At 40.5% G+C, this 22,102-nt stretch overlaps 1 protein-coding gene and 1 non-coding gene across 2 annotated transcripts; both read left to right on the forward strand.

The window, feature by feature from the left end:
• Positions 1-867: 867 nt before the first annotated feature.
• Positions 868-15,736, forward strand: TOMM20 (translocase of outer mitochondrial membrane 20). The gene is made up of 5 exons (XM_048485979.1): positions 868-1,184; positions 5,853-5,899; positions 6,308-6,389; positions 9,256-9,398; positions 15,336-15,736. Exons 1-5 carry the CDS (start codon positions 1,064-1,066, stop codon positions 15,378-15,380), a joined length of 438 nt encoding a protein of 145 aa, XP_048341936.1. The 5' UTR covers positions 868-1,063; the 3' UTR covers positions 15,381-15,736.
• LOC125425662 lies at positions 2,487-2,629 on the forward strand. The gene has a single exon (XR_007243424.1). It is a non-coding gene; the product is annotated as a small nucleolar RNA SNORA14 (small nucleolar RNA).
• Positions 15,737-22,102: the final 6,366 nt, after the last annotated feature.

The following is a 22,102-nucleotide window of genomic DNA, read 5'->3' on the forward strand; positions in this document are numbered from 1 at the left end:
CCCCTGACTAGGAAGGGGTTTAAGATGAGATTAATGTATGGTACAAAAATCCTTTACAATGAGCTGCACAGATGCATCATATTAATCCATGCTACATAGTAACCTTGCTTAATGTGCATCAGAGAAAAGCCATAATCTTCAAAGATGAGAAATCTTTTAAAGAGCTCTAAATTTCCTGTGCAGGTTTATAGGGTTGCCAACTCTGGGTTGGGAAATCCCTGCAGATTTTGTGGGCAGAACCTGTGGAAGAAAGGGGGGGGAGGTTGGGGAAGGGTAGGACCTTAGTGAGGTATAATGACAGAAGCCACCCTCCAAAGCAGTCGTTTTCTCCTGGGAAACTGATCTGTTGTCTATAGAGGAGTTCTAATTCCAGATGTTTATTTCTTTTGGCCCTGAAAACTTTGTTTGATATGTTGATGAACATAAATATGCTCCACATGTCCTTCTCTGTTGTAATATCTTAATGTTTTAATTTAAAAAATATTCCAAGAAATATCTACAACACCAGACTAAAAACAGTATATCTTAAGCTGCTCGGTTTATATTTATTGACTCCAATTATTGTGGGCTTCTACGCATTGGCCTGGCCTTGATGAAGTTGAGGCCATAAGCTTGGTTCCTCCCAGTCTGCTTGGGACGCCACTGTCACGTATTTACTGTCTGTTCAAACATCAGCCTCGAAAAGAGTCTTAACAGACCGATCTTATGCGCCACATAAGCTGCCATTATTTCCAGAGCCGACGTGACTTCCTCCACATTCGAGGAAGGAGAAGGAAAGAGGCGGTGAGAGATGCTATCGACGCATGCGCAATACAGAGAAGCGAGGCGCCGGACTGGCAGTGTGACGCGTGCGCACTACAGTCGAAAGCAGTTGCGGTTTGATTTTTTTTTCCTCCTTGGGTGCTCGCTTCGGGCCACAAGCAGTTCGCTCGTTGTCGCAGACGGATGACGCGTCGAGCGGAGGGCGGGGTCCTTTTCTGCCGTGGCCGCTCCAAGGTGCCTGTGAAGCGCGAGGCAGGCTGGAGAGCGGCGGTCGCCCCGCACGCGGACTGGAGGCAGGAGGATGGTGGGTAAGACGAGCGCAATCGCCGCAGGCCTTTGCGGGGCCCTGTTCATCGGGTACTGCATCTACTTCGACCGCAAGAGGAGGAGCGACCCCAATTTCAAGAACCGGCTGCGGGAACGTGAGTCGCGTGGTCGATCTTCTATCTGGATCTCCTCCTTCTGACTCTCCTGTTTAGCCGTGACTGGGGTTTTCCAGCACGTGACAGTCGCCCTTAACTTTTCCACGTTTACTGGGAGGTAGACAGAGGGTTTTAGCGCAAGGAAAGCCTGCCCTTGCTGAATTTATGTCGTTATGTATCGGTATGCTCTCTCAAAATGGTTTGTAACGCAGTTCTCCTGCTAGGCTGTTTTATTTTCTCAATAACAAACATTGGGTAAGATAGGATGAGGGAGAGTAATTGATCCAAGGTCACCCATACAGTGACCTTCCATGGCAGTGTTGAGATTTGAACTCAGGCCTCCCAGGCCCTAGTCCAACTTTCTGATCACTCAGTCATCTGTGTCAGAGTTAATATATTCTCCCTTTTTAAATCTATCATGGATTCTCCTTCTCATCTAGATAACAGCATACCCCAGGTTCTTTTGGTTAATGTTAATGAGGTTTAGCTAGCATGTGTATGCAGATGTGTTGGTTTGCAGTATGTTTTTAGTGCATGAAATGGAGCTGTCCCAGTTTTCTGTATTGACATGTGGCAAAAACTGTGCGGAGAAGTTTGATACTTTATATTATCATGAACTTGAGAAGTACATATAAAATGTATGACACTCTTGAAGTGTAAGGCTGTGTCCCTTATCCCTCCCAACTTCCAGAGCCTTAACAGAAGAGAGGCCATATTAGTCTGTTTACCTTAGCTGCATTCAGACACTAGGAATAAACTAGAGTTTGTGACAAGAACAAACCTGGTTTTTCAGCATTGCATGCATCTTTCCTCTGATCTGTCTTCTTGAACACAAGTCTTGAGCAGAATTCAAGACTTCTGTTTTCTGAAGGCTTCATTATGAGTGAAGCCTGAACTTGGGTACCTGCTATTTGTTTTATCCCCAGAAATTGAGATTCTAAACCACAATTTAATGCAAGTCTAATATTCTGATTTCTGGGAAGGAAGCAAATTTTCATCTGTTAAGTGTTCAGATTCAGAACTGGAGTAAGGGTACATGTGCAAAGGGAGGAGATAAACCAAGGTTGTGTTTGTCACAAACTTCGTGGGTTTTTTTGTGTGGAGGTTTAGTTTATGGTTATGGAGTATGAATCTGTGTTGATGTTCAGCCTTTGCAGAGAGTGGTCTGATTGGTCTTCTATAGGGGGCAGTCCTATATGTACATTAATTCTAGTAGCAGCAGATATAGTGTGTAGTTTGCAGATTCATGCTTATAAAATTAGAAGGGAAGGAAGTGTAACTGCTTGCTCACTTCATCACCTAATGCATTCTCAAACCCCCCTGGTATTGTTGCTATTACAACTTCCAGGATAAGGATGAATGCAAAAGAAAAATGTAGAGCTATCCAAAATGCAGAACATTCTGTTATTGCTCTGCATTATTTCACATCTGCAACAGGAACATTTCTGTAAACATATGTTTGTAATTATTTGTAAGCCAGTCCTAAGATTAAGATGGAAGATTTTCAATAAAGATTTTCAGAGGCTTATCTGAGCAAGGTAAATAATGAAATTGTCAGTATTCTAAACCTTCCATTAGTAATAATGTATGAATCACTTTAGATGTAAATCAGATTCGCAGATAGATCTTCTACCGCCTTTACTGTATGATTCCAAGTTCCATATCTGGATGCATCTGATCTAGATGTAAGACTCAGTTCCAAAATGTATAAGCTGTTGTATCTGATACCCAGAATGTAGTGATGCAGTGATAAAAGGTCTCAAGAGCACAAAATAATTTATGCTGATTGTTTACTTTTTGAAATGAAATACCCTCTGCTATTTTGCAGAGGAAAACCAAGGCATAGTTCTCTGTTTTCTTAAAGACCACGCCTGTGCCTCCTCCATTATTACTCTTTGCTGGAGGCTGAACTTCATATACTGTATATTGTATTAATTTGCTCTGATTTAAAAGTCAAGTGTGAGGTGATCCTCTAGATCAGGGGTAGGGAACCTGCGGCTCTCCAGATGTTCAGGAACTACAATTCCCATCAGCCCCTACCAGCATGGCCAATTGGCCATGCTGACAGAGGCTGATGGGAATTGTAGTTCCTGAACATCTGGAGAGCCGCAGGTTCCCTACCCCTGCTCTAGATCGAAATATGCCAGCAGCTGTTAAGCAACAGGATATGCATTATATAGTTAGTATTTATGTGCTTGCATTTATATGCATTAAGTTCAGAAACAAAATGTAGATTTAACTTCTGTTGACTCTAGAGAAGAGTTAAACTTTGAAGAATAGCTTATGAATAGCTAGTTGAGGAGAGTGACTTTTGAAAAGATTTCAGGCAAGGAAATAAAAGTTAAGAAAGTCTGCTTTTAATTGCACTGCTTTCTTTTGGCTCAGTGGAAAGGGCTCCAAAGCACAGTCAGCCTCATTTTGCTGGGAAGAAACAATATGGGATAAAATGACATAGGGAGAGGCAGCTTCAGGCTACTGTGGACTTCATCCTCACACATACCTGCGTCCAGGTGGTATCCTGTCCATTATTCATAGGCCCATCTCCTTCCATGTGTCCCTGTGCACCAACTGTGGTCATCAGGCAGCCATCTCTTGGCTCGCCCACCACTTAGGGTGGCTCCTCTGGCTTCAACCAGAACCAGGGTTTTTTTTTTGTCATGTATTTGGCTCTATGGAATTGTATTTCTGAGACCTGAGGGGCCCACTTTTGGAGATCTTCAGGTGGGGCTATAAGTCCTGTTTGCCAGGACTTTTGAAAGCGTTTGAATGGCAGGCATCTTTTTTGGGGGGGAGGGTGTGTGAATATTTGGGAGTTTATTTTATTTTTGGTTTTAACTGATAATGTTCTTAACTAATATTGCAAGCTTCCTTGAACCAGAAGGCAGGGCAAGATATTAATGTTTAAATGCATAAATGATGTTTAGGATGTTGTGGGTTTTCTGGGCTGTATGGCCGCGTTCCAGTAGTATTTTCTCCTGATGTTTCGCCTGCATCTGTGGCTGGCATCTTCAGAGGATCAGCCACAGATGCAGTCGAAACATCTGGAGAAAATACTACTGGAACATGGTCATAAAACCCGGAAAGCCCACAATATCGTAGTGATTCCGGCCATGAAAGCCTTCAACAATAAATTATGTTTAGCTGCTGTAGTTGGAACAGATGTTGCCTTCAGGTAACTCTAGCCTTGACCCTGTGCACCAAGACAGGGACAATATCCATTCTGCCCTCCAAACTCCCATCTGACCCTGTACTACTGTGAAGATGTCAACCCTCCTTTGCCCTCCAGTGCCTATTTGGAGGTTTGCCAGACATCCCTGTACTCTTGTGTGTCAAAGGAAGAAGCAATGGTGCAGCAACTGGCCTCTTGCAGCTGCAGCTTTGTTACCCAGGATGAAGACGGAGTCTCTCAATAATGTGGGGAATACCAGTGTATACAATACCAGTGTATACAATACCAGTGTATACTGGTATATAATACCAGTGTCTACAAAGATCAGCTCTTAGAAGAAAATCCACAGAGAAGGATATAATGCAAATTTGACAATCTTTATTGTAGGGATAAGGGGTTTACAATAAATTGGTTCAATGCAGCAAATGTGTACAGTGGAACCTCAGTAATCATCGCCTTCGGTTTCCGCCAGTTGCCCCCAGCTGGTTTTTTGCCTCTGTTTTTGCCAGGTGCATCCGTTTTTGTGTAAATTTACACTTTTTTCGTAAATTTGCTACGCCGTTTGCGTAGCGCATGTGCAAACAGCGTAGCTTCGGTTTTCACCGGTTTCGGTTTCAGCCGAGTGTTGCCAGACGGATTACCGGCAAAAACCGAGGTTCCACTGTACACACAGAGTTCCTAAGATATAGATAGGTTGTAAAATAGTTTTGGAATAGAAAGGGGTTTGGGATATATGGGAAAAAGACCTGATTGTGATGTGAAGAAGATCCAGAGTTCAGAGCCAAACAACCAGTGTTTGGTTCCAGGGGACAACGCGTTGGACACAGCAACAAAGACAGAAAGGTGTCAGTGGCACTGAGCGATTGGCCCTTTGGAGGGTAGGATATTTATAGGGTGAAGAACTACCTCTGGGAGGTTTCCGGATGGAACAAAAGAATGCATTGTAAAGTGGTCAGAATAAGTTAGTTCAGGAGTAGTATCTGGGTTAAGATAATCAGGGGAGGCAGTGACATCAGGAGTCTTCTTGTGATTGGAAATGAGTATCCATTCGGCAAGGCTACTATATTGTGTTGAAAACACATCCTTTCTTGGCTGTGGAGCTGAAAATGTGCCGATATGGCAAGCAAGCTGAGAGCTTGAGAACCGGAAATTATTTTCTGGAAGTTTCTTCTAGGTAGACCTGGCTATTGCCTGCGAATGGGTAACACCAGCATCACCCTTTAGGCTGGCACGTGGGCCAGGATACCTGTGAATAAGCACTTCCCCCCACTATGCCAGCATGGTATGATAACAGCTTGGTGATCATGTTTATTTACTTGGATGTTACTCTCCAGCATCATCTGTAGCGCATTTAATAGTGTACACCCAGTGGTTTTCTAACCTCCCCCCTTCAACTTTGTATGCAAATAGAATTAAAAATCATTATGTCTTTATCAAGTGCAAATGTAGAGATTGTTACAAATGATATAAATTGAAAGTATGTGATTTGATGTCCACAGGAAGGAATAAACAGAAGCTTGCCAAAGAAAGAGCAGGACTTTCAAAGGTATTAATTTCCTGTGATATTTAGTTAATTTTTTACAGTGTTATATAATAAATGGAATGCCGAATTCCCTTCAGAATGAAGTTTGGTTGAATGTATTATTCTTGCAACTTTTCCAGTAAGTGCTTTGAGTTATTTCCATGGTGGATTTGGTGGGCATATGTGGGAGATGAATTCTTTCCAATTGCTGTTCATGCCTGTTGTAGTTTTAAGCTTTTTTGCCTCATTATCTGTATTTAATTTTTTAACTCTTGCCATAAAATATTTTTTGTAATTGAACTTTTTCTTCATTTATTAAATGAAGAGATCCCCATCAAGCATGTAAATATTTCACCCTACTGCATATAAAATTTCATGTAGGGATTGATGTGATGTTTGAATGGCTGATTCAACAAATATCTTTTTTTACAGTTACCTGATCTAAAAGATGCTGAAGCAGTTCAGAAGTTCTTCCTTGAAGAGATACAGCTTGGAGAGGAACTATTAGCACAAGGTTGTTACAAATTGAGGGAGAATAAAATGTGCTGAAGAGTGATGATTGCCTTAGGAACTGCAATCTTAATGAAGCTTTAAAAATCTATTTTTCAGTCAGCTTTCAAGCTATTATGAGTGTTATCTACAAAAATTCATAACATGTATCTAGCCACTTAGTAAAGTGGAAGAGTCACTGAAGTTGGCGGAAGGCTTTAAACTGAACAGAGTGTTGGGATACACATACTTGTTCTTTCTTGACTATTCAAAATTGTAGGAAAAAGTAAAGGTGGTCCCCTGTACAAACACCAGGTCATTACTAACCTGTGGGGTAAAGACAAATCTCAGTGTTTACTAGGCAGGCTACGTTAACAAGTTGGTTTGGCATTGCCTTCCCCAGTCGTCTACACTTTATCCCCAGCAAGCTTTTCTTTTACCAACCTCAGAAGGATGGAAGGCTGAGTCAGCCTTGAGCAGGCTGCCTGAAAGCAGCATCCATCGGGATCTTAGTCAGGTCATGAGCAGAGCTTTAACTACAGAACTGCAGCTTGCCAGCCTGCCCCATGGGGCTCCTATTTGAAATGGCAAGAAGAAGAAGAAGAAGAGTTGGATTTATATCACCCTTTCTCTCCTATAGGAGACTCAAGGGACTTACAAACTCCTTTCCCTTCCCCCCCTCACAACAAACACCCTGTGAGGTAGGTGGGGCTGAGAGAGCTCAGAAGAACTGTGACTAGCCCAAGGTCACCCAGCTGGCATGTGTTGGAGTGTACAGGTGAATCTGAATTTCCCAGTTAAGCCTCCACACTCAAGTGGCAGAGTGGGGAATCAAACCTGGTTCCTCCAGATTAGAGTACACCTGCTCTTAATTACTACGTCAGTGCTGCTCCTGGATTTTCTTTTACAGTTTCAATTATAATTATGCATTAAAAAATTTATACCCCCTTTCGCCCCATTAAATGGTGATTCAAAATAAATGGAAACTGAAAAATGTGCTACACGCCTAGCTGCCAACCAACACTATCTACGTACAGGACGATTTATAGGACATTTGTTTATATACAAGAGACTTGCATTTATAGGAGATATTGCAGTTGGATTTACATAGTGTACTCATGTTTTGTATTCTTTTTACACTTAGTAGATGGGATAAGGTGTATGCGATATTTATTTTGCATTTATTCACGTATTAAATGTTGGTTGGCAGCTAGGCGTGCAGTGTGTTTTTTCCTGTTTCCATTTGTTACGTTGCACCCAACTCAAAATAAATGACAAGTGCAGGTGGGAAACAAACATTGCACACATATTAAAACACAAATACAAAGAACAGAAATACACAGAATGGCCCTAAACATCTCTTTGTTGCATGAACCGATGTGCACGAGCCTGCATTTCATTCAGTTCCATTGCCCTCAAACTGCTGAATTTTTCCAGACTAAGAATGCTAGTCTGGGAGGCTGTTCGAAAGAGCTGTGTATGGTTTTTAAAGTTGAATCCAGCATTTTGAATTGGACTTAGAAACAAATAGGCTCTGAAGACCATAAGACAGTTGAGGTAGTATGATCATAATTCTAAGTAAGTAAGTGAATGGCTGCATGCTGTACCAATCTGCTTTCAGATTTCCTGCAATAAAAAATCTCCTGTAGAGCACATTGTAATAGCCCACTTCTGAAGTTTTGGAAGCATGGCTGAGCATGATAGAATCTAGTTAGGGAGCCACTTTCTGTGCTAAGTGTGATTGGGAAAAAATCCACATATTACATCTGTATTAGCCTGCTTGTTCAACAACTAAGATCTCATAAGACTTCTCTGCTCTTTTCTAAAATTATCAGCTTCAGCATTGCTCCATATGGATTGGACAAGGCATTGCTTTCCAAAATCCTCCACCTTGTTAGCCAGTAGCACCTCTGTCTTCCTTGAATTTGGCTTTAGCCTATTGGCTTCACCTGCTTGACCATTGGCCCAGGCCACAGACTGCAGCTTCTGATGGCTTGTTCAAAAAATACAGAGACAATTCCAAAGCTCCGGACTGTCTGAATACAAAATTAATGTATAAATTAAACAGTGAGATAATTAACCTCTGTAGGATTTTGCAGGATAGATCCCCTGCCACTGTGGAGTCCACAGAAGCTTTTTGAGTTGGCCCAGATAGCACAGACTGAAATCACATTAACATGATAGCATTCAGACACACACTAGTTTTGATAGAAGTGAGTGATCTATGTAAAAGGCAATAGACAAACTGAGCAAGGTCAGCAAAAGTGCATTTTTCTTATGTAACTATTAGCAAAGATTGTCCACCAGAGTTTCTCATGCAACCTCTGTCAAATCAAGGATAAATGTGTCACCCAAGAAACCTTGGAGTTGTACTGCCACCACCCTTTCAAGGTCTTTAGGCTGATAAAGCTATATTATTAAAGTAAAGATCTGTGCTTATGATTAGTCACAGTTTCTGTTCGTTTTTAAACCAAATGTTGACAAATAGCCTCTTTCAAAGGCTTTGAGAAATGCCCTGCTCAAAATAAAAAGTTAATATTAGCCAGAGGACTTCTTACCTTATCCCCACATAACTTAGTTAGCAAAGTAGAGCAATGACAGTCTAGCAATTAAATGGATCTGTAAGTCTGTGAGGGCAGATCTTCCTACTGGTCCTCTGTCTCTGTGTTAATGAGGTGCTATAAACAGCTGGACCTTAATTAACAGAAGCTGAATGATAGCTGAAATGTCCCAGCCAGTGTCCTCCCTCAGTCTCTCTCTCTGTCTCAGTCTCTCTGTCTTTTAATCTAATCTAAAATGTTCAAAGGAAGAGTCACTGCAGGGGCAGTTTTGATGGAGTGTTTGCAGTATGCTATTTAAGGCTAATGTAATAATGTTTAATTTTGGTACAGGTGAATATGAAAAAGGTGTTGACCACTTAACAAATGCCATTGCCGTGTGTGGACAGCCACAACAGTTATTACAAGTTCTACAGCAAACTCTTCCACCACCAGTTTTCCAGATGCTTCTTACTAAACTCCCAACAATTAGCCAGGTATGAAAAGTAACTTTTTGGTAGTTGTTTTTCCAATCTAACAGATATGTTGATAACTATCAGGATTACCGGTATTTGTATCCTGGTCCTATGTATAGTCAGAAGTTCCAGTTTGTTCAACAGAGTTCTAGACCTAGGAATTGTTTTTAATGTGTGGTAGCATTTAAAGAATAGTGCCTAATTTGTTACTTTGATGGGCACTTTCTGACACTAACCATTACATCACACTAGATGTCATAGAAACCGTTTATTGTCTGTGTAACTTGAACATGACGTCCAATGTGTTGTAATGGTCAGCTGGTCACCCGTTTATGAATACATTTTTTCTGCTTTGTTGTCTGAATGTGTTTGTACTCTGCATTTTAGGCATCTTTGCATAAATAGTGAACATTTTTTAAAAGTTACATGCCCTTTTTTAATGTAATGGTCTAACTATTAGGTGTTTTTTTAGTATTTCTTAAATTTGGAAGAAATTAGCAGTAATCCTGTTCCTGCAGAATGATGTTTTTTTTTTAAATATGCTGAAATGTTCTTGAATTCCCAAAAGAAGATCTGTAGTTGTTGCCTGTCTACTTCCCCCCCCCCCTCCCTCCGCCCTCAACAGTAGCAGTGGCTGTCCCAGCCACCTGCCTGCTCCAACCCCCTTAGCAATAGAAGGGTCACCACTGCATTGATAGCTGCAGCATGACACCAGGAGCCACCACACCAGCTGCAGAACCCCCTTCTGGTAGGTGCCCTTTATGTGTGAATGTTTTTATTTGGGGGTGGGGGATTTAACCCCCTCCCCAAATGTATTTTAAATATTTTAGATATTTTTGCCAACCTGGGGATTCCTCCAACTTTGGGAGGGGGGGGAATTTTCTATCAATATGGGCTCAGTCTGTAAATGTAGGTATCCACAGATCTGACCATAACTGAAAATCATTTGTATAGAAGATGATATACACTGTCTTCTGATTTTATTTTGTAAACACAGTTGAATCAAAGCAGAGTTCAGAGACTTTCACATACAGATGTTTTGCCTATCCTCTGTATACAATATTCAATACTTTCTGAACAGATGCTGCTCTCAATAATGTAGTTCAGTCTTCACTGAAGATAACCATTTATTTTGCCATAAGAACATAAGAAAGAGCCTGCTGGATCAGACCAGAGTCCATCTAGTCCAGCACTTTGCTACTTGCAGTGAGCCTTTGGGAGCTCACATGCAGGATGTAAAAGCAATGGCCTGCTGCTGCTGCTGCAGCTCCTGAGCACCTGATCTGCTAAGGCATTTGCAATCTCAGATCAAGGAGGATCAAGATTGGTAGCCATAGATCGACTTCTCCATAAATCTGTCCAAGCCCTTTTTAAACCTATCCAAGTTAGTGGCCATCACCACCTCCTGTGGCAGCAGATTGCAAACACCAATCACACGTTGCGTGAAGAAGTGTTTCCTTTTATTAATCCTAATTCTTCCCCTCAGCATTTTCAATGTATGCCCCCTGGTTCTAGTATTGTGAGAAAGAGAGAAAAATTTATCTCTGTCAACATTTTCTACCCCATGCATAATTTTATAGACTTCAATCATATCCCCCCTCAGACATCTCCTTCCCAAACTAAAGAGTCCCAAACGCTGCAGCCTCTCTTCATAAGGAAGGTGCTCCAGTTCCTCAATTCATCCTCGTTGCCCTTCTCTGCATTTTCTCCATCTCCTCGATATTCTTTTTGAGATGTGGCGACCAGAACTGAACACAGTACTCCCAAGTGCGGTCGCACCACTGCTTTATCTAAGGGCATGATAATCTTTGCAGTTTTATTATCAATTCCTTTCCTAATTATCCACCGCCTAGAGTTTGCCTTTTTCACAGCTGCCATGCATTGTATTGACATTCCCATGGATCTATCAACTAAGATGCCCAAATCCCTTTCCTGGTCTGTGACTGATAGCACTGGCCCCTGTAGCGTGTTTTTGCCCCTATGTGCATCACTTTACATTTTGCTGCATTGAACTGCATTTGCCATTTCTTAGCCCACTCACCTAATTTATCAAGGTCCTTTTAGAGCTGTTTGCAATCCTTTGTGGTTCTCACCACCCTACATAATTTGGTATTATCTGCAAACTTGGCCACCAAGCTACCCACCCCTACTTCCAGGTCATTTATGAATAGGTTAAAGAGCACTGGTCCCAAAATGGATCCTGGGGGTACACCACTTCCTACATCTCTCCACTGTGAGAACTTCCCATTTACACCCACCCTTTGCTTCCTGTTTCTCAACCAGTTTTGAATCCATAGGAGGACTTCCCCTCTGACAGTCTTGACCACAAAACCTTACTAGATGGGCATACTGTGAGGACGTCGTGTACTGCTAAACTTGGCATGCTTACTTGTGAATATCCCTCTTAAGTCCATATGATTTCTGAGTATCCACATGTGCAGAATCAGTCTCTTAGAAATGAAGAAGAATAGGATTACAAAACAAATGGGGAATCTTGAGGGGCAAAATTTTGAGACTTTTGAGATCAGTTTTAATATTAATCTCTTCAGACGTTCAGTTATCCATCAAGCTGGCTTCTTTCAGTACTAGAGCTTATTGAAATAGATAAGAATGTTACCATTTCACACACAATTCTGGCATGTCAAATAACTGTTGTACTTACACAGCCTTTTTTTCTTAATTTTGTGTTTTACAGGAAAGATTTGATTTTCAAGTAATATAAAGCAGTTAAGATTTTAATAAAGTATAAATTGAAATCTTTTAATCTCACAAATAAATTGACAAACTGTAAAAGACACATAGGTTCCACAGCAGCAAATTATCTGTTTCTGTTACTTCAGACCATTATTGCTGGTAAAGTTTAATAAATAAAGTTTAATAAATAATTTATCAAGTTTAATAAATAATAATAAAGCTCCTTTACAGTAGTGCAAGTGAGCCATCTTTTGCAGCAGCAGATTTAGTAACAAGGGGTTGCTCAGAGCCTGAGCAGTCTCATCTGAGTAATACATGTGGAGATCAAGCTTTAGTCTAGCATCTGTCATTTGAGAAATAATGTCTGTCAGTCCTCCAGAACTACTGAATATGTTAATATCTCCCCCAAAGATGGTAAAATGTGTATGATAAATGTAGCATTTCAGCAAATTATAGCTGAGTTTATTTAAACATGCATGCAGCAGGTGACAACAATATATTTGCTTATATACAATAAGAGCCACAAATGAGACTGAGCTCTTGGTAGAATTTCTAGCCTCCTCCTCCCCAAAATGCTGTCCCCAGAGGGACCGCCAGGAACACCACTAGTGGGGGATCTGCAGTGGGAGAGGGTATTGGCAGAAATAGAATTTCTAGCCTCTGCCACCACTGGAGTCCTTCTGATGAATAGCAGTTGTCGGATACAAATCATAGATACACAAAATGGCTTCACTAGGTTTTAAATGTTACTTCATTGAGAATTCATCAGGGAAAATCCTGAGTCTCTACCCCATAACCATTTAAAGATTGCTTCACAGAAATGGCTCTGAACATTAATTAAAAACATGAGAGCAGGCCTTTCCCTATATGTGTTTTCCTTTAGTTATCTCCCAGTCTCAGCCACAGTGTCAAACCAATAAATGTGACACAAAATGTCTCACTGGAAAGTACTGAAACATAGTGATTCCTAGTCTCATATTTCACCTTGATCCTCCGGACCTGAATTAATTACTAGTCTGTCTCAAATTTACCAGTCTTGATCAGTGTAATGTAAGATCTGGCTATCCAGCTTCAGCAGCTGCTTCTTGAAACTGGTAAAGATTCTGTTTATAATTGGAAACCCCTGATAGATTTTTTGTGTAGATTTGAGGAGTAGGAGAAAAAGAAAATAGACATACTGTAGAAAAGTGTGAATTTTATTAATCATTAAGAGTTAATTTTACTTTTACAATTAAAAATTACATTTTTAATTGTGTTTATATTTGGCACAAAGGAAGTCAGGAACCCTCCTTTCCCCTTCCTCCTTTTAGTGTGGTTTTTGGTTATCTTGTTGTTTGTTGCTTTTTGTTCGTCTTTGAAAAGTTCTAACAGTAAAAAAAATTCCTAAGAAAAAGAAAGAAAGAAACTGGTAAGAATTCTAGTTTTTCTAGATAGTATTTGGGCAACACATTATTATGAAATCATTGTTCAAAACTTGGGAAAGTTTTTTGAATCAAATTTTTTGCATTGAAGGTTTTCCTCATGACTATATATCTTTGCCCTAGTAAATTTCAGCATCATTTTTTGCTAGCTTTTTATTCTCTTAAATCTGTTACAGTCGTGTCACAACTTTTGATTAGTAGCCATATTGATTTCTGATCTTGGTGCAAACAAGGACATCGGGGCACATCTTTTCAGATTTATCCTGTTCCATGTTTTCTGAGATGCACAACCACAATTTTGCATTCTTATTTCCTAATGATTTATCTAGTTTTTTTGTCTAGTTAAAACTAAATTGAACATTTTGTAAACTCGGGGGTGGGGGTGGGATTGTATTCTAAATAAGCATCTTCTGTCCCATGTAACCTGGCACCAAGAAACCTCTCTTTATGGGTTAACAGTTTTGATAAATCACTCCCTATATGTTGTCTGGTTTAATATTTTGCTCTTTCAAATTGAAATGCCTGCAGTTTATTGGGCTGATTCCGCATGGGCCAAAAACAGTGGCGTGAAAACGGTGTGAAAATGGTGTAAAGGGGTTTTAAACGGTGTAAAAGGGTTTACACCATTTTCACACCATTTTCACACTGCTGTTTTTGGCCCATGTGGAATCAGCCTTGGTTTCTTTTTTTTTTCAGATTATTTTTGCTTTACAATGGCTAGTCATTTCTTTACTCTACATGTTGTTTAATTTCAGTTGTTTGGCAGCTGTAGCTTCATATATAGTGTAGTGGATTGATTTAGTTTGCTTATATTCTAACTGTAATTTCTTTTAACAATATACCTCTTCCCTCTGTCTCATTTTTATATGAGCAATACCTGGTGGTAAACCTTTTGTTATAACTTTAAATGGCTTTCCAAGGAGCATATAATTGGGGGAGGGGGCAGTCCAAATATACATGCCAGCTTATTTTTCCTTAGTTTGTGTTTTTTTAAGCCATATAATATACTCTTTCTTCAGCTCTTCGTCCTTGCCTAAGTGTGTAATACTGGGATGTGGTCATCAGATGTAACTCAACCAACATGCAGACATTGTTTTGTTCCAAAATAATAATGATTAAAGTAGACATAATTGAATATTGCCTGTAACTTCTGGCTCTACACTGTTACAATGCCAAATATCTGGCAGTTAGCAACTCTACATGCAGATATTGCTCTTGAAAACTGGATATTTCAGAAGTTATTTTAACTCAGCCTGAGGAGCCACTGTTATGAACAGTGGTAGTCAAGAACCTTGTAAGAGAAATGAGGTGCCTGGATTGAAATCTCTGCCTTTTAATATCACTGCAGCGACAAAGACCAGGATAAATAAAAATCTGGAGTTCATTGTTGCAGTTGTCAGGATCTGGGAAATTGCCTATATTCCTGTGTGCAGAAAACCACCAGCAAAAGGGCAGAATTGTTGGTTGTGTCTTCATGTCTGGGTTAACATAAAAGTAATGTAAATTGTAATTCTGTTAATTTCAAACCATTTATTTGTGGTAGAGTAAACATTAATAGCAACTACTATCTAAGTAAGTAATATTTAACCCATGTTGGCCCAGTTGGTCTTACTTAGTTAGCTTCTTAGATATTTTAGTTAGCTTCTTAGTTATTTTAGCTTCTTAGATATTTTAACCTGAGTTAATTTCTTGGATATTTTTCACTTACCTGCCTGCTGTTTATGAAGTAGTGATGATTTGGTGTCTGTGTGTGGGGGATCTAAACCTTGTATCAGTTATAACTCCTTTTAGCAGTTCCATTCATAATATTATTCAACAGTTGTGTCAATATTTTCTTTTGCAGAGAATTGTAAGTGCACAATGCTTGGCTGAAGATGATGTGGAATGAGAAATCACAGCAGGAAAAATAAGGTTTCCTTAGCGCAAAAAATGAGCATCATGTTGGGGGGCGGGATAAAGAAATAAACATAGTCATAATGGACTGTATATCACATTTAAATCTACCAAGGTTAATTTTAACTTTGAGTAGGTTGGTTTGGCTGGACTTTATTTATTATCTAGTGCAAAGTGTATTTTGATAAATTCATTTTATAAATACACCATGTTGAGTTAAAAGATACCACTGTCATTTATTACTAATACAGTTGTAACATTGTACATATAAAAGATGTAAAACTACAACATAAAATTCCCCGTGATCATTTTTGAAGAACATGAAGCTAGGGCAATAAACATTTATCTGTGCTTGTGTGTGTTTGCTGATATTCTCATTTGAAGATTGAACTGGGTCTGTGCCTGTGTCAGAATGTCTTGAACGTTTTTCAGAAATTAAAAGCAGCAAGTCATTTGTATACTGAACTGTGGAACCATACAACAGTAGCATTATTATCGGTTACAATATGAAGTTGAGGGACCATTTTAGCTCAGGTGAGCTGGACCACAGGAAAGCATATTTATTACATTAACTGTGTATTTGGTGCTCAGCTGACCTTTTCCCCTTTGCGACTCATAGCTACTGTTTCTTCCTCTGCACTGCAACAAGTTACTCAGCTGCTGTCTTTGTCTACTGTTACAGGCCTCTGCATTCCTTTTTACCTTTCTTTTCTCTATCCTGACCCCACAGGCCTTTCTGCCCCTTTTCTTATATTTGTACTCAGTAACTCCTCTCTACGTCACATCAGTTTTCTCTACCTCACCCTGTCCATAAATCTCTGCATCAACCCGCTCTTGCTACCTTTCTTTTTTGTATTTTTTGTCCCGCTTACCCCATCCTATTCTGCAAATGCTCCTGTAGTAAAGATTCTGGTAAGGGGAAAGGTGGGGGAGTGAATCTTTATGTGAACAAAAGCTGGTGCACTAATGGAAGCATCACGGAGGGCCACTGCTCTAAGGAGTTGGAGAGTATGACTGTTAGATGTAGACCCATATATCTCCCACAGGAATTTAGTGTGGTTAACATCACTGCAGTATACATTCCACCTGATGCGAATACTACCATAGCTTTAGGCTCTTTGTGTAACATCATTGAAAACCAGCAGAGAAAACATCCTGATGCTATGCATATTGTAGTGGGGGACTTTAATCATACTAATTTGAAAACAGTGCTCCCTAAATTCCACCAACATGTTAAGTGTTCTACTAGAGGAGCCAATACATTGGACAAAGTGTATACCAACATTAAGGATGGCTACAGAGTCATACAATTACCACATTTGGGACAGTCCGATCATATGTCACTGTTTCTGGCACCAGCATATATTCCGCTTGGGAAACTGATTTCGCCTGTAATAAAGACTGAAATCCTGGTCTGATGATGCCTCTCAACAACTTCAAGATTTTTTTGAGACAACAAATTGAAATGTTTTCTATCATCCAGATCTGGAGGAACATACCACTGTTGTTTTGAGTTCTATTACACACTGCCTAAACACTCTCATGGTGGACAAGCATGTCTGGATATATTCTAACCAGAAACCCTGGATGACAGGGGATGTACAGCGACTTTTGCAAGACAGAAATATTGCTTTCAGGTCTGATGATGAGGAAAAATATAGTGCTGTGAGAGCCAGTCTCAAGAGAGGTATTTGGCAGGCCAGGATGAGTTATAAGAGGAAGGTTGAGGATCATTTTCATAGTAACAGCGTGAGGCAGGTGTGGCAGGGGATTTCAACAAATTACTAACTATAAATTAAAAAATGACATTCCTGTTGATGGGAATGCTTCTTTGGCAGAGGAGCTGACCACTTTTTTGCCCACTTTGAAGTACCGTATATTCTCATGTATAAGTCGAATTTTTCAGCACATTTTTAATGCTGAAAAAGCTCCCCTCGACTTATATGCGGGTCATTACAATTTTTTGTGTGTTTTTACTTTGCTGGCCAGCAGGGGGCGCAGTTTTTATGCTAGCGGCGCCGAAATTTCAGGGTACCCTCAGAAGACTCTCCTGATGATACCAGCCAAGTTTGGTAAAGTTTGGTTCAGGGGGTCCAAAGTTATGGACCCCCAAAGGAGGTGCCCCCATTTCCCATTGTTTTCAATGGGAGCTATTAGTAGATGGGGCTACCCTTTTGAGGGTCCATAACTTTGGACCCTCTAAGCCAAACTTCACCAAACCTGGCTAGTCTCATCAGGAGAGTCTCTTTATGATACCAGCCAGGTTTGGTGAAGTTTGGGTCAGGGGATCCAAAGTTATTGACCCCCAAAGGGGATGCCCCATCCCCCATTGTTTACAATGGAAGCTAATAGTAGATTTTCCATTTCTGATAATATCCCTCTTAAAATCTAAGTTGGGTTACATTTGGACATACAGATGATGATGAGGAATCCAGTTTTGAAGGATTTTAACTCTTGTGTTTTAGCTTGGTTGCTGATTGAGCTAAGGTTTTTGTACTTTTAAAGTTATTGTTGATACCATATTCTTGTTGACCCTCTTTTCCACTTACAGAGCCAGTTTACTGTTTTTCTTTGAAATAAATATTCAAAAACATTTAACCTACTGATGCCTCAATTGATGTAATTTTATTGGCATCTATTTTTATTTTTGAAATTTACCAGCAGCTGCTGCATTTCCCACCCTCGACTTATACGCGAGTCAATAAGTTTTCCCAGTTTTTTGTGGTAAAATTAGGTACCTTGACTTATATGCGGGTCGACTTATACACGAGTATATACGGTAGGTCCGTGAGACTGAGATTACATACAGCCAATAGGTGACTGTAGCTCACACCTTACCATGGAGGAACATGAGGTGTGGGGAGTTTTGAGGGCTGTGAATCCAAGGAAGGCTGCTGGACTGGATGGTATTTCCGGTCGGGTTCTAAAAGATTGTGCTGACCAACTGGTTGGTGTTTTTACTGAGATTTTTAATCGGTCTTTATCTCAGTCTGTTATTCCATCTTGTTTGAAGGCTTCCATCATTGTTCCGATACCAAAGAAGTTCCCTGCTGACAGTCTTCAGGATTATAGACAGTGGCACTCACTTCCATCATCATGAAATGCCTTGAGAAATTGGTACGTGGGCATATTAGTTCTTGCCTTCCAAATACACTTGATAAACATCAGTTTGCATACAGAACCAACAGATCTACAGAGCATGCTATAGCCAACAATCTCCACACTGCTTTGACTCATCTGGAACAACAGGGAAACTATGTGAGGATGCTCTTTGCAGAGTTTAGTTCTGCGTTTAATACAATTCTACCACAAAGACTGGTGTCCAAATTTCTGGATCTCAGACTTTCACGTTAAGTCTGTTTGTGGATTAGGGACTTTTTGTCTGGACGTTCCCAGAGGGTCAGACTGGGTAATCAGGTTTCCTCAGTTCTTACTCTCAACACGGGAACTCCACAAGGCTGTGTGTTGAGTCCTTTATTGTACATCCTGTATACATATGATTGCACCCCTGACTATCATAGTAACATCATTATCAAATTTGCAGATGACACAATGGTGGTGGGCTTATCTACCGGGGTGAGGTGGACTGGCTGCTCCCATGGTGCAGGGACAATAATTTGGTTCTTAACACCAATAAAACAAAGGAGCTTATAGTAGACTATAGAAGAAATAGATTGGAAATTCAGCCCTTGGTTATAAATGGGGATCAAGTGGAGCGGGTGGCCAGCTTTTAGTTCCTGGGTGTTATGATTACAGAGGACTTGACCTAAGGTGTTTAGATTGCCACGGTGGTTAAGAAGGCCCAGCAGAGACTGTATTATCTGAGACTTTTAAGGAAACAACTGAATGAAAAACTGCTGGTGACCTTCTACCGCTGTGCCATAGAGAGTGTTTTAACATACTGTATCTGAGCATGGTTTGCCAGTTGCACAGTGGTGGATAGGAAGGCGCTCCAAATACTGCCCAGATAATTAATAATGCCCAGATAATTACTGGCTGCCCTCTCCCCTCCTTGGAGGAACTTTATAATGCTTGTTGCCTGAAGAAAATTCAGAATATTTTGAAGGACCCAGTCTCATCTGGCATGCTCTTTTTTTTTTTGAAATGTTACCATCTGGCAGACGATAAAGAATCATAAAAACAAAGACAAATAGGCTCAGAGACAGCTTTTATTTGAGAGCTGTGGCTATGCTGAACTCCATGGTTTTGTGCTGATGTGGTTGGGGCTGTGTAGTGATGGTTGGAGGAGGGTGGGGTGTGAGGTCTGGGAGAGTGCATCGGAGAAGGCTTGTAATTTCACTGTGCGTGCACAATGACAATAAAAGCTTATACATTTCAGACAAGAGGCTAGGCTCTTTTAGAAAACTTCCTTCATGTTTACTAGCTTTCCCTAAGGAACCAAGTCTAAAATAAGGTAAACTGTTGATAGGACAATGGTTGGGTTTTGGGCAATGGGGGTGGGGATGAAGGTTCACGCTTTCAAGTAAATGAGCAAAAATGCCTCAGGATTTTTCTCTGATTAAAACATTTTTTAAAAATCTGTGTAATGAGTTTAATTAGAATGACTGCATAAATAACGTTAACGTTTTTATGATAACATAATGTGCTTCCCTAGAAGTATTACAAGATGACTCATAATGTCCTCCATTCATCAAGATACTAAGGTAATTTCTCACATTTATAAAAGCTGCAGAAAAACTGGAGCTGAAATCCTTACATGGGAATGCAGCATGGGCCCTGATATTAGAGATCTTTTTGTTCCTGATCTTTTGAAAAGGTTCCCACTTCTCACAGAATAACTGTTTGTCTTAATGAACAATAACTCATGTTACAGAGTACAAACAGAGTACAAACATTCAGCTCATTGAAACTGATGGCAAATGACTGTCATATACCTTGAAGCTCTGAAGGGCATTGTATGGTAATTTAAAAATCATTCAAGATAGCCTGGTTTGTCAAATACCAAGTATGGTTTTGTTCTGTAAGTGCTAAAGTATGTTCCAAGTATGTTCCAATAAAGTATGTTCATAAATGACCTGGAAGATTTGGGCGTCTTAGTTGATAGTTCCATGGGAATGTCAACTCAATGCATGGCAGCTGTGAAAAAGACAAACTCTATGCTGGGGAGGAGTAGGAAAGGAGTTGATATTAAAACTGCAAGGATTGTCATGCCCTTATATAAAGCCGTGATGCGACTGCACTTGGAGTACTGTTCAGTTCTGGTCGCCACATCTCAAAAAGGATATCGAAGAGATAGAAAAAGTGCAGAGAAGGACAACGAGGATGATTGAAGGATTAGAGCACCTTCCTTATGAAGAGAGGCTGCAGCGTTTGGGGCTCTTTAGTTTGGAGAGGAGACGTTTGAGGGGGGATATGATTAAAGTCTATAAAATTATGCATGGGGTAGAAAATGTTGACAGAGAGAAATTTTTCTCTCTTTCTCACAATACTAGAACCAGGGGGCATACATTGAAAATGCTGGGGGGAAGAATGAGGACTAATAAAAGGAAACACTTCTTCACGCAACGTGTGATTGGTGTTTGGAATATGCTGCCACAGGAGGTGGTGATGGCCACTAACCTGGATAGCTTTAAAAGGGGCTTGGACAGATTCATGGAGGAGAAGTCGATCTATGGCTACCAATCTTGATCCTCCTTGATCTGAGATTGCAAATGCCTTAGCAGATCAGGAGCCGCAGCAGCAGCAGCAGGCCATTGCTTTCACATCCTGCATGTGAGCTCCCAAAGGCACCTGGTGAGCCACTGCGAGTAGCAGAATGCTGGACTAGATGGACTCTGGTCTGATCCAGCAGGCTAGTTCTTATGTTCTAATATAAACATAACAGGAGTATATGTAAAACAAAGATTTTCTGTGAATATTAAGCATTTTAAAAATAATAAAGCCAAAGGGTTGAATCTGCTCAAGAGGATGAATGGTGATGATGTCAGCTTTCAGGAGCAACTGAGGCATGGCATGGCCTTGGATGAAAGATGAGTTCAGCATTGAAGTGGTATTTTTGTTTGAAGTAATTTTACTGTTCAGGGAACTATCTGTATTTGCTCTGTATACATTTTCTTTATACATGTACTAGCCGTACCCGGCCACGCGTTGCTGTGGCCCAGTCTGGTGAAATGGGAAAGAAAGAAAAGCGAAAGTGCACGTTTCTAAGATGTTTGATTAAAGAATGCTTGTGGGTGTACAGTATCTTTTGTTGTTGCATTGTCTGTGCAGATGTAGAGATTGTGTGGGTTGCCGACTGTGGAACACACAACATATAATTGACCACGTGAGAAGCAGTCCGTGTCTAGATGTAAACCGCACAATGGTAAAAATTGGCCCTGAGCTTTGCTGATGGTGATTGCAAATGGCAATCTGGGAATTGCAATCTGTCAAATTGAAATGGGATATCCGTTGGAATCCTCTTTTGACGTCACTAAACGGTGGTCGCGAAAGAACTTTGCGAGAAGTGAGGATGTTTCGTCGTTGAAACCAACTGGGCCTCGGGCAACATGAGGGGGGTCCCGTGGTGCTTTTACCCCCCAGATTTCCCCAGCTACAGCTTGGGGAGCCTGAAGAAAACACAGTTGGGGACGGTGGACATCCTGACCAGGCGGGCGAAAACTTATTATCCAAGAGGTATCGAGAAACTGCAGGTCTCTGTGGAGTTTGAAACAGATACCCGTTTCATTTGTAGTGCCCATTTGACTTCTCCCCGAC

This window comes from Sphaerodactylus townsendi, linkage group LG01 (genome assembly GCF_021028975.2).
Source record: "Sphaerodactylus townsendi isolate TG3544 linkage group LG01, MPM_Stown_v2.3, whole genome shotgun sequence".
NCBI classification, from domain to species: domain Eukaryota; kingdom Metazoa; phylum Chordata; class Lepidosauria; order Squamata; family Sphaerodactylidae; genus Sphaerodactylus; species Sphaerodactylus townsendi.

What these genes read in the sequence shown, in the direction of transcription:
- TOMM20 (XM_048485979.1), top strand. Translation starts at nt 1,064, where the DNA reads ATGGTGGGTAAGACGAGCGCAATCGCCGCAGGCCTTTGCGGGGCCCTG. An exon ending in CAAGAACCGGCTGCGGGAAC is followed by an intron (nt 1,185 to 5,852) that starts GTGAGTCGCGTG and finishes TGATGTCCACAG; the next exon opens with GAAGGAATAAACAGAAGCTT. An exon ending in AAAGAGCAGGACTTTCAAAG is followed by an intron (nt 5,900 to 6,307) that starts GTATTAATTTCC and finishes CTTTTTTTACAG; the next exon opens with TTACCTGATCTAAAAGATGC.